This window comes from Drosophila sulfurigaster, chromosome 3 (genome assembly GCF_023558435.1).
Source record: "Drosophila sulfurigaster albostrigata strain 15112-1811.04 chromosome 3, ASM2355843v2, whole genome shotgun sequence".
In the NCBI taxonomy this organism is placed as follows: domain Eukaryota; kingdom Metazoa; phylum Arthropoda; class Insecta; order Diptera; family Drosophilidae; genus Drosophila; species Drosophila sulfurigaster.
The window spans coordinates 54,785,250-54,798,323 of NC_084883.1; the positions used below are offsets into that span (position 1 = coordinate 54,785,250).

The 13,074-nt window shown below is 38.6% G+C and overlaps 1 protein-coding gene across 5 annotated transcripts in view; it reads right to left on the reverse strand.

Moving 5' to 3' along the window:
- Window positions 1-12,304, reverse strand: part of LOC133842102 (zwei Ig domain protein zig-8) — a 42,985-nt gene extending 30,681 nt beyond the window's left edge. For 3 of the 5 annotated variants that reach the window (XR_009894356.1, XM_062275025.1, XM_062275021.1), the window contains exons 1-2: window positions 9,106-9,185; window positions 8,066-8,839 (exon numbers count right to left, since the gene is read on the reverse strand). Coding sequence is in view for 4 of the 5 variants with exons in the window: in XM_062275025.1 (XP_062131009.1) it covers window positions 8,066-8,102 (37 nt within the window). In the remaining variant the exon portion in view is untranslated. Of the gene's footprint in view, window positions 1-8,065; window positions 8,840-9,105; window positions 9,186-10,527; window positions 11,060-12,069 lie in introns of those variants that run through there. The other 2 variants (XM_062275023.1, XM_062275022.1) reach the window with 2 other exon arrangements.
- Between the last annotated feature and the right edge of the window lie 770 nt (window positions 12,305-13,074).

Consider the following 13,074-nt stretch of genomic DNA (forward strand, 5'->3'; position numbering starts at 1 on the left):
GAAAACTCAGCGGCAAGAGTGCGCAACACTTTTGAGTGGATTAACGAGTGGAGTCGTGAGTGAGTTCATACTTCATTCATATAGTATATATACGAGTGTATAATGCCCAGTTGACATGCCAGATGCGTCACTTAATTAAGTTAATTTAAAGCATGCATACAACGCGGTGACTCTCTCTCTCTCTCTCTCTCTCTCGCACACATATTTCAGCTCTTAATTAAGCGAATGCCAACGTGACTAGGCAAAGAATTGGCTGCCAACAGCTGCTTCAACTGGCTACTAAAAGCTGCAAAGTCACGACAACTTCTGCCAGCAAATAGCATTAAACACTCTTCCAGCTCACAAGTCCCAACGTCACTTCTTCTACTCCTGCTCCCTCTCCTTCTCCTTCTCTTCGTTTCGCTTAGTACTGCTTCCACACATTGTTGACCCCACAGAGGCTTTGCATATTTGGTTAGAGCAAACTGTTGGCCTGGCAAAAGTTGCGCAAGTTTTTCGCAATCATTTCCACAGGCTGCACTTTTTTTTAGCACACACATGTGTGTGAGTGTGTATGTGAGTGACACGCCCACACACTTAGTGGGCGGCATTTCTGCGGTGTGTCTTCATAATGGATGCTCAGATGCGGGGCAGACAAAAGGCGAGAAAATTTGCGGGCAACATGTTCATTTATCATTTGCTTGAGTAATTGAAATTTCAAGTCTGAAGCCATCAGACCAGACGCCCCATCAGACCAGAGCAGAACAGAGCAGACCACAGCAGAGAAGACCATAACATCAGACCATAGCCAGGCAAGCTGGCAAGCAGGCAATCAATGTGTGCCCAGAGAGCTATCCGCCACGCATCCCTGGTAGACCCTCAGAGTCCCAGGCAGAGTCCCAGACCCAGCCAATACATTAGACTGCTACTCTCTGACACATTTCGCTTTGAACTTAATGGATATGAAATAAATAAAAGAAAGAAAAAAAGAAGAAGTGAGCGGAACAAAATGTATAAACTCACTTTACTTCTTCTAACATAAGCATATGCATGAGTAATATGCAAAAAAATAAAATGCTCAACATTGAGAGAAAAGGTTGCCGCAAAAAAGGCGCCTTTAAGTCACACAAAATGGCGGCCGGAAACTCATTGAATGAGCATGAAAATCGATTGGGGATTACTCTCGGGCGCTTTTCATTTTTACCTCGTTTCGGGCATACTCGTAGAAGGTATTTATTTTTGGCCCCAACGGCTTATCCCTTATGAAGCTGAACCTGACTCGAGATGGGATGGAGAATGGGGAGTTGGGATCTCTCTCTCTAAGTAGGGGGCTGAGCTGTCGCTTACGCATCGAAGCACAAATGATTTATAAGGTAGACAAAACAAAAGTTGTTGCCGCACCTAGTTGACTGGCCTCAAAAAAAAACTTTGTGCGCGGGAGCGAGAAGAGGGACAAAGGGATGACAGTTGGGTATTCCTATGCCAACCCAACACAGATACCGATGAGTACAAGAATTTGTAGTTATTTCCACACGAAGGCTGGTGACACAAAAACGCAACCATTTGACCATAAACATTGAACTAAATTCAAAATCAATTTAGCGGAATAATAAAAACGAACCAGGGTCGAGCCAAGCGACAGGGAATGCGACCTGGGATTAAAAGCGCTTCGGACGCTTTGGCGGCCAACTCCATAGTTGCTGTATTCGATGGCTTGTTGGCTGACAGCGGCCATTATGAGCTTTGGCTGCAATTATGCCAACAATTGGCCGTGTGACACACCCACACACACACATACGCACACATACATACAGACGGTGTGTCAGTGAAAGCGAAACTCTGCCATCAAAGGAAATTAAAGGCTGATGTTGGGTAATGTGTGCGAGGAACAATTAGGCGACGAATAACACTGACTTATTTATAGATGATCTGATGAACTGAATACGTGGCGGGAAAAAAAAATAATATTTAAAAATAGATTCAAAGATCAAACGTTTGCTAAGCGATGCAATTTTGACAGCTTTTAAAAGTCGAAAAAAAGAATTTGAGTTTTTATTTTAACAATTTTGCGTTTCATTGTTTTGAGATATAATCGATTAAAAATGATTGTGTTTAGCCTGTTCTCAGCCGGCAATTGCAAAATATAATTAGTGAAAAGAAATTATAGATCAAACAATGTTTTTGCTAATCGATTGAATTTTGACAGTGTCGAAAAAGCAGTTTGATTTTCTTATGGTAATGATTCATTATATTAATTGATATACCAAATATAGAACTCGACATACTTTAGTAATATGGAATATTATATATTATATATATAATATTATATATTCTAAGGTTTTCTTACTACACTGTTTTGCTTTTACTCAAAATGGGTAACGGGTATCTCACAGTCGAGTTCAATCGATTGTACCTTTCTTACTGGCTTAACTAAAACTTGAGATCTATTCACTCATCAAATGAAAGCAAATTGACTTTTGACCGCTTCAAAAACAGTTAATTTGTTAAGGCTATTGCTTAAAAGCAATTACGATAGAGAAAAAAACCAATAAGATATGAACGAACATAAAAAAGTAATTATTGGTCTCGAACTGAAAATGAAAAGTTATGTGTGCTAATCGATTGAATTTTGACAGTATCGAATAAGCAGTTTCCTTTTCTTATGGTAATAGATTGATTATTAATTGTAAAGAACTCGGCATATTTTAGTTAAATGGAATATTATTTGGTATATTCAAAGTTATTCTTACTGCACTGTTTTGCTTTTACTCAAAATGAATATCTCAAAGTCGAGCCCACTCGACTGTATCTTTCTTACTGGTTTAACTAAAACTTGAGATCTATTTACTCATCAAATTATCTTTAAAAACATTCATTTGCTTAGACAGTTATCAATATGCATTGGTTTGATTTTTTCTATGAATTATATTAGTAGAAATATATAAAAATATATTATTAAAAAATTAAATACTGAAAATCAAAACTAATGTTTGCAAATCGATTGACTTTTGACCGATTCAAAATCAGTTAATATGTTAAGGCTGTTGCACAAAATCAATTATGATAGAGAAAAAAACCAATAAGATATAAACGAACATAAAAAAGTAATTATTGGCCTCGAACTGAAAATGAAAAGTTACGTGTGCTAAACGATTGAATTTTGACAGGATCGAAAAGTGGAATTAGCTTTGCTTAATATCGATTTCCATTGCTTTTATTGTTTTCGATAAATTGTTATAAGAGCAGAAGCTGTTATTTGCCAATAAATAAAAGAAGGAAGCACTGTTCCTGGCAAGCACTTACGACAAATTGCCATAAATAAGTACAATTTACACATGTGTATATGTGTGTATGCGTGTGTGTGAGTGTAAGTGTGTGTCCTGTGTCCTGCCTACTGGCTGCTGGCTGCTGGCAGAATCTTTGTATTTTTGTTGGCCAGGGCCAAAACGCAGTCAAGCAGCCAAGCGGCGACAACTGCAGCAGTCTCTGAGCTTATTTATGCCTTTAGCCAACCTCAGCAGCATCAACAATAATACATAATAACAACAGCAACAACAACAAAGCAGCAAGAGCAAAAAACTATTGTAGCCAAAAGTCAAGTGAATTTCCTTCACACACACAAACACACACACGCATTCAATAAAAAAGAACTCACACACATAGAGAGAAACCAAACAGGATGAACGACTTGCTCGCAATGGCATGAAATGTACTTTGTTATGAATTTTTGTTACATCCTTTTTCGTTTTTCGTTTTGGGGTTTGCTTCTTCTGCTCCCATTTACTTCCTTCTAGGAATGGCAACGACAGCAACAGCAACAGCAACAGCAACTGTGGCAGTAGCTACAGCACTAGCAGCAACAACAAACATTAGAAAAAGGACGCAAACACATCCGTAAACAATTTGTTCATGCCCCTTTTTTTTGTGCTCCCGTTTTTCTTTGGCATTTCGTTGCTGTTGTTGTTGTTTGTTTTGTTGCCACTGTGTTATGTCTTCTTTGTGTTTATTTGAATGCGTTGCTTTCTTCTTGTTTTCTCGTTTTTTTTTGTGTCACGATAAGCAAAATAAAGTAATGAACAGAGAAATTGAAAATGTTGCAACAAATAAAAACAACTGGGATAAGAAAGAAATGCGAGGCTAAAATAAAATAAAAGCCATAAAATGGTTAAACGCTGTTGTCCTGGAAAGTGGCAATCGGATTTTCAGATATCAACGGGTTGGCAATTAATAAAAGGAATGAAAAAATGCTAAAGCTTTGAATTAGCAAAGGGAAATGAAACTTGATAACGTGATATGAATAAAAACAATGAATAAAATGAATTGAACAACAATAAAAACACAGTTTTTAATACAATAGCGATGATAATAAAAAGCAACGTAAATTATGTGCATTTGAATTTAATTGAATATGACAATTTGAATGCAAAGTAAATAGAATTGTGACCATTATTGTTTCTAGATAAATAAACAAATGCACATTGACAATTTAAATGCAAATAATAAATTTTGATTCGATAAAAATAACTTATGTTAATAGGAGCATAACATTTCCCCACCTAACTTATAATAAACAAAAGTATTTTCCTAAGATATGCTTACCCCATCTAAAAAACAAAAAAATACGTTCAGAGGTCGTTGCAAAGAAAGTAGTGTGTGTAAAAAAGAGATACAAATATCAGATCGAGAAACTGTTGCATCCTCTGGCTACCGAAGAGTGACAGAGATGGATTGCTGAATGGGGGAAGCGAGTCGGAATCACAGCTTTTTTATTGTTGTTGTTGCTGTTGTTGCTGTGACTGCCTTTGGCAGCATTTGCCATTCTTGGAATATGTTTCCACATAAGCAGGATTCTATATGCTTCTCTGTATGTGTGTGTGGGTGTGTTGTCATTTATGTACATTTGGATAAGTCAACGTAATTTTTCTTTCCCTTTTTTCAACGCTTATTTACCATTTCATTTCCATATGCACAAAGCAAATAAGCAAACAATTGGAGTTTACTTGCAAACAGTGAGCAGAATGTGAGTGTTGGGTTTGATACAATGTTGTTGTTGCCACCGACAGTCAAGTTTGAGTGAATCGTGTGGTGGCTTAAGAGTGCGGGAAGGAAGAGTGGGGAAAGGCAGGGCAACAACTTTACTGACTTCAGTGACACGCGTGAGACGTTTGGCGTGTTTCCTTGGGCGCGAGGTTTTGACATGGAAAAGGCTCTCGCCAAAGTTGACAGGATTTTAGGTGCGCGGAAAGGATTAGGCGGAAATATCGACTTGCAAATGTACAATACACACAATCTATATGTATTTTGTGTGCACAGGATAATCGACAGGCTGTCATTGTGTTTACACTAAATTTCAATTAAATTTTGAGGCCTCGTTGACATTGACAGCAGCCACAGCCGCAGCAGCAAATGCAAATAGCATTTGGCATAAGAAACAGCAGAGAGAAAGCAACTAAAAAAGAATACAACAAGAAGAAGTACAGAAAAAGAGAGAAAAAAAGAAAAACAAAAACAATTGCAAATGCTGTCGCTGTCGCCAAACAAATCTCAACAAACTTTACAAAACAATTTTATGCGAGAAAATGAAGCCACTTTTCGCACAACAAAAACAACGAACAACACACAGAAAATCGTCGCGTGGGCAACTGCCACAAAGTGTGACCAAGAGGAACGCTCTTGGAGAGAGGGGGCGAGGGGGGCAGCGGGGCATAGCTTGTGCGGATTTGCTGACTGGATTTAAAATGGAAATTATTTGAGAAAACCAATTCACTTTATTACTTTGGGGCATACGCAAAGTAAAACAAAAGCAGCAGCAGAAGCAACAACAACTCTTGAAGCAACAGCAACAACAACATTGAGCACCACAAAGGCAAGCGACCATAAAAATTAATGCAATAAAAACACATGGCACATGGCACATGGCACAGCTCAAACAGCGTTGAAAGCGAAACAAAAGTTGCCACGCAGAAAAGAAACCGAAACAAAGCCAAGCACGAAGAAAAACTTGCATTCGATAAGGAAGAAAGCGCTTCTAAATTAAGTGAGAACACAAGGAAAGCAACAAACTTCTCTCTATCATCTAGTCAGAAAATCAACACAAAAACACTCCTAGAGTGAGATTGATAAATAACCAAGAAGCAAGATACTTAAAGACAATGCGAACTTAGTCTACTCATTTGCAAGATGTTTTAGCGACACCCAAAAAAGCAACAACTTATTGTTATAGAATCAACAAAATAAAAACAAAATTTAAGCTAAAGAAAAAATGCAAAAAAAATCTTAATGTGGCTGACACGAAAAGTAAGTTATTTATTCACTTAAGCTGAACAATAAAAATAGAGTGACTAATTAGTCATGAAATATACCATCCACTACATATGGATACTTTAAACATAAAATAGCTGATTATAAAGTTGAAATGTTAATCAAAGTAGAAGAAGATTCATCCACATCTATACTAAATTTTAATCAAGTGAGATTGCAAAACTTAGTTTTTTTGTTGACATTGGTGTTGGGACTATATTGCAAATCGAAGAATGCTTCAGTCCAGTAAGTTTATTTGTTTTATAGAAATTTCAGTTGTTTAGAAGTTTATCTAATTTATTATTCTTTCTTCCATTTCCTAGAAGAGTCACTTAAAATAGCTGATCGTCAAAATATTTCTACTCTTACAATTATTTATTCACATAAGCTAAGCAATTAAAACAGAGTGACTAATTAGTCGTAAAAATCTATTATATCGAGACTCGTTAGACATAAAAGAACTAATAATCAAGTTGAAATATTAATAAAGTTTGGAATGACAATACAGTTAAAGTCATAATAAGACGATTCAACAGCATCAGTCTTTGATATAGTCTCAATCTGAGTTGAAAGTAAGTGAGATTGCCAAAACGAATCTTTTTGTTGACATTGGAGTTGTGAGTATATTACAAATCGAATACTTGAAATACTTAGTGAATTTATATAACAAAAATGTCAGTTAAGGCGTCCACTTCTAAACATATGATTAATCTCTCTAAGGTCTGATTAAATATCCCTCAAGTCCATCTAATGATTCACTCTTTCATCTTTTTCCCAAAAGTTTTTATTAAAGTATTGATCGTGAAAACTACTCTTACTTAATTCATAGAGAAGGATCTTCAAGTCTAGCTAATGATTTACTTCTTTATGCTTTCAAATGTTTGTGCATCGCAGGGCTTCAATTAAAAGTCGAGAGCTCCTCGTAGATTTTATTTCTATGGCTTCACTTTGCCATGGCTCCGCTTTGGCAGCAATTAAAAGAACCTGCGAGTCATAAACATTGAAGCTTCTGTTGTTGCTGTTGTTGTTGTTACTGTGTTCTTGATGTTGCTGCCACCCGGCGGTGTTGCTGCATCCATTTGCTGCGACTCCCGCTGTTGATACAGCTCCTTGTTGTGCTTGATTGAGCTTGAAGTTGCGCCTCATAAAATCGCGCTGCCGTGTCGTGGGCATAATTACACTTTTCAATTATGCATAATTATGTGCCGCGCAGCAATTTGTGTTTTGTCGTTTAAAAATTTAAAGTGCAGCACATCCAACCAACGTTCAAATCTCACACTGCTCTTCCTTCGCTCTCCCTTCACATCCCCATTTTTCCCTCTAACAAATGCGCTGCTGTTATGCGATATGCCCGAAGCGAACTGAGGCGGATCGACCGCATTTTTGTTTGCATGTCCCACTGTTTTCTGCTCTCTGCTCTTGTGCATTCTTTTCACTCTGCGGTTGGCATTGGCCATGTCGCTGGCAAGGACAACGAGACCAGCAACAACAGCAACAACAACAGCAACAACAGCGCAGCAGGCAGACATAAATCAGGATTTTCGCAGCCTGGGCCACAAATGTTTTTAAAAGGATTCGCTGTGGGGGCTGAGCGCGCAGCGCTGTAAAAACAAAAATAACTTTGGGGGTCGTTTGGGTTCGTTGTCTTTGTCGTTCTCGTTGTCGCCTGCAATCGCTGATAATCTTATGCATGCTTAAACAGGATATAGATACATATAGTAAATATATATATACTGTGTTTGTGAATGGGTCTATGGCAATGTTCAAGTGCCGACTTATGACTTACCCATCATGCAGCAGAGCAGCGTCGAAAGGGTCAACATTTTGATGCGTGGTTTGGGCGCCGAGCGCCAATTGCCTCGAATCTCCTTTCAGTTCCTTTTTTGTCTCCTTCGCTCTTTTCTTTCTCTGTCCTTTTCACTCTTTATCACTTTCACTTTTTACCGTGTTTTTTGCTTTACTTGCGCTATCGATTTGCACTTTATTTGCTTTAAGTGTTTTATATAGCTGCACTTTTAGCAGTTTTTTTTAGCACTTTTTCCGATGGTGGTGTTGTAACTGTAACTGTAAATGATATTTTCATTGCGCATTGCACAGACAACACAACACAAACACAAACAGCAACAGCGACAGCCTCTCAATGAATTAAACACTCGGCGTGACATTTAAAACACTTAATTCCATTGGCAGACATTTTAATCTTTTAACGTTCGTTTGTTAACCTTTTTTCGCCACTTTCTGGCTGTCACTGCTGCTGCTGCTGTTGCTGTTGTTATTGTTCGGTCTTCGTTCTAGGCCAAATATTATTTGTTTTCCTTCTTTTAGCCTTTTATTTATGCCACTTTTGCCGTTGCTGTTGCCGTTGCCATTCCTTGTTGCCCCCGCTTTTTGTTGCCGCACAGTTTCAATGCTTTTTGCTGCCTCGTCTTTGCAGACCAAATTGATTTTGTCAGCGCTCCGAACTTAAATTGATTAAATTTATCATTGTTTTTATAAGCCTCGCTTTCTATCCTTCTATTTGTGTTAATGAAATCCATAAATTGATCAAAATAAAAAGCACCTAGAAAAACATTTTAACGACCAGATTAAAAACAGAAAAAGCAATCATGAAAAATAAATTATATTAATGCTTTAAATCTAAATGTAGTCACAATATTTTAAGAACTCTACTGCCTTTTATTTATAAATATTTAAGGAATAACTAAAAGGATTCTCCCTCCCTTTGACATGTGAACCGAACGCAACCTTCGAAGTTAACCTGCTCACTTCTAGTTTTAAACACCTCTGGCCGCAAAGGGAAAATAAAAATCAATTAAACTGTGTTACCACGTATCCATTTGACCAAGACAAATCTATCATGCAAAAGATAACCAAGCGATGTATGATTAACAGAAACTTTAACTATAATTTCCGTGTAGCATATTTGATGAGCCCAGACTGACACGCATGTCTATGGAATATTGATGGGATCCCAGCCCACAAATTAGACCCAAAAATAAATCTCCGCCCGCTTAAACATACTCAAATATGTATTTGTATATATAAAAATTCTATTCCATACATATGTGTATCTATTTTCTTTCCTTATTCGGGTTTAGGGACCCAGCCTCAGGGGCTTGTCACGCCTCAAAACTGAAACCCGCCCGGCAACTGTCCGTCTGTCTGTCTGTCTGAGTGTCTGGCCAACAACTTTGGCATATCCTTGAGGCTGTCAGTCATTTTTATGTATTCCATTTCACTCAGTTGGACATCAATCAATTTGGCCAATGGCAGCCAGAAGTTTCTTTATTTTTGGACCAAAACTCTGCTTCCTTAAGCAGAGTTGAGTGTTCACTCGGGTACTCGCAAATTTGTCGCAGGCGTGTAAAATTAATTAAAAGCTAATTAATTGCAAATTTGCAACAGTGTCACCAACTAATTACAAACTGCAAATGGTGCTGCCCCGGGTTGAGAGGGCTCAACTTAAAGGTACAATGACTGACAGCAGCCAAAGGCAAGGCTAAAGGAGCGAAGGAGCAAAGGAGAGACGAAGGCTTCGCTACCCTTTGCTGGTTGCCGGGCTTCAATCAGCAGCAGGCTTCTTAGCCCGCTCAGCCTTGGCGCCCTGTGTGGGCCACTTGTCACTGTTGCTTCCGTAATGGAATTAGAGACGGCAGGCAGCAGGCAGCGAGCAGGAAGACAGCCAGAAGGCAGAGGATAGAGGACAGAGGCAGGCAGGACATCGCCGTCGTTCTCGTGTCTCTCAAAAGTGTTAACGCACTCAAGTTCTTTGTGTATTGTTTCTCTACATGTGTGTGTGTTTGTGTCTGTGGGTGTCATCCCGTTTATGTATGTATGTGTGTGTGTGGCTTGGTAATTGTTGCCTAAAGCACTGAAAGCTCAACTGAAGTCCACTTGTCGCACTCTCTTCCTCTATATCTCCATCTATCTGCTGTCTCTTGACTTAGCTGCTGCTTCTCTTGCTGTCTTCTGTCTCCTGTCTGCGCTGTCTGTGTGTAGGTGTAATTGTAAACGTCTGCAGTTTGTTGCTCAGCACTTGAGCTCAGCCCCCCTTTGGCGTCGCTTGCCATTATGCTTAGTATCCGTGATTAGATGACATACCCAGTTACCCTTCTTCGTCCCCCTATCGACCCCTGCTCATCATCGTTTTGGCCATTTCCGCAATGCTGCGTTTCAGTGATTCCCTGTGCGACATTGCTTCGCATTGTTCATGAATATTTTATTGATACAACAGCATTGTGTGCTTACTTTAGTTTAGTATCCATTCTGTTTGCTTGTTTTGCTAAATTGAAAGCAATTTACGCAGATTTTCCCTGCATTTAAGCTAATGATTATGGCCTCTGCCTTCTGTCTTTTTCATATGGCAATTGGGAATTGGCAAAGCTTCAACGCAATTTCGCCAATTCAAAGCAAACTCTATAAATATATTTTAAATAAAATGCCAATTCGAAAGGTTGTTCTCAGCTTAAACTACTCGTATTTATTTGCTAGCTCAAGTGCTTATGCTCCTCTTTTTTTTTTTTGGTCTGACTTAAATGCTGCTAAGAACGGTAAAACGGAATTTTCCGTTGCGCGTTTTTCTTTTTGGCGACTTTTGTTGACGTGAGCTCTTATTTGTCGAAAAACTGAGCAAAACTTTTCTCGCTTGTCTGCAACTACTTAGTGCAACAATCAAGGACAAAAGTTTCCCTCTTCTTTTTTTGCGCGTTGGCTCCAACAATAGTTATTTTGTGGTTTTTTTCCTTGTACAACGTGACGTATGTGTAACACATTGGTTTACGCAATGCGCATACGCACTGTTGGCTGGCTGCTTGGCGATCGTTGAGCTGAGCACAAAAACAAAAATGCCACCCCAGCACATTTTTTGTGTTAATTTTTTTATGTGTTTTCTATTAATTTTTGTCACTTTTCAGTCGGCGAGGGCTGTGAAAATATTGAATTACAAAATATTGCTGTTCGAAGACAATTTGTGTAGACAATTTGTTTTGACGCGTTATTCCATTTATCGAGCACTGGCAAAGATCAAAGGCGATAAAGTACACTCTCACTCTCACTCTCGTTCCCGTTCTCATTCTCATTCTCTCGATGATGAGCTTGTTTTGTATTGACTTTGGTTTTGGTTTGTTTTATTTTCTGTTTTGCTGTTTTTAATTTGTTAATTTATTCTGAGCATTTGTGAACGCGTTCAACTAAATATAGAACAACTTAATTTGCTGCCTGCTAATGAAACATAGTGCCACAGCATTGGAGTCTAGTTATAGAGTGAGAGGCGTAGGCAGAGGCAGGGGCGGGGGCGTGGGCAGCATAGCATAAGGGCGAGACGTTGTGTAGGCGTAAACACATTTTTATTTGTTCTCTGTGCGTTTTGCTGTTTTTATTTTATTAGTTTCGTCTTTTGTCGCCTGCCATTTGCTAACAAGTTGCGAACACGCGGCAAGCAGCGAACAGCGAGCAGCGAGAAAAAAATCGCATATAATTCGAAACGATGTCATAAAATATTCGCGTGCGTCGCACGTTTTACTAAACTGCCCCAAAAGGCAACGGGAACGGCAAATGGCAATGGCAATGGCAATGGCAACAATACAGCAACAGCAACAACAATAGCAACAACATTGGCAACAAACAATGGGCCCATTCAATTTCATCTCCTGCCCAAGCCGGCAATGAGGCAATGAGGCTTTTCCTGCGTTTTCACACGTTCAAAATTTACGACTCGACACTTTTTTCCATCGCATACGTTCTTCGCTTTTTTTTTTTGCGAGTTGCTCTCAACTTTTGTTTTACACACACCTTACACACACTTAATCCATATGGAGTACGCAAAGTGCAATAGATTTTGTTTTGTTTTGTGCACTCGATTAACTTGTTTGTAGATTTTGGCTTGTTTTGTTTTGTTATCGAATACGTTATCGGAAATGAGGATTAGTTGACGAAAACTTTTGCGTTTGCTTCTGCTTCTGCACGTGTCACCCGCTGCGTTTGTCTCTCGCATGCGTTCACCGTCGTTGTCGCACTGAAACTGAAACTGAAACTTATTTTTGGGCCTTGCACTTGCCAGTCAGTCAGCGAGGCAGCGAGGCAACGAGGCAGGCAGCCAGTCCAGGCAGACGAACCTTTGCCTCCTCCATTATCAGGATGAGGTCTCGTGTTGTCGGTTCTAGATTGTCGGTTGCTCGTCGCTCGGTTTGTTGTTGCTGCCTCTGTTCGTGCCTCGCTGTGGCATCGTCAACTGTGCCGCCTCGTGTGGCACAGCCGATTACCCAGCTGTGCTCAATTCGCCGCAAACAAAAAGTTCTCTTAACTTGCGCTCTTGCTCTTGGTGTGCCACTTGTGCTCTTTCTAGGTCTAACAAATTACTAGATCTAGATTACAGCTGGGAAATCGAGAAAAACTTGCCGAGCTTCTGAAATGTGCCTTGAGAATTCAATAATGATTTAAAAATATTAAATATTAATTGAAATTTATTCAAATCAATCTTAATACATAATGATAATTTTCAAATTAGTAATCAGTAATTGAATCCCCAAGTGAACTTATTATTCTTGCATTAAATCAAACACTTTAGCATTCTAAGAACATTTAGCGGATTAATGATAACTAAAACTTTTTAATGATATTAGATTATGCAAATAGCAAAAACTTAAGTTTAACAAAATATAACTAATTCAATTCAGTTTAGAAAAGGTATTAAAAGCTTTTATTACATTAACGAAAAAATAAATATAATCAATTCAAAACGAAAAATTAAAACTATAACTGCAATGTTGCTGCATAAAATAATTATAAAATTAATAT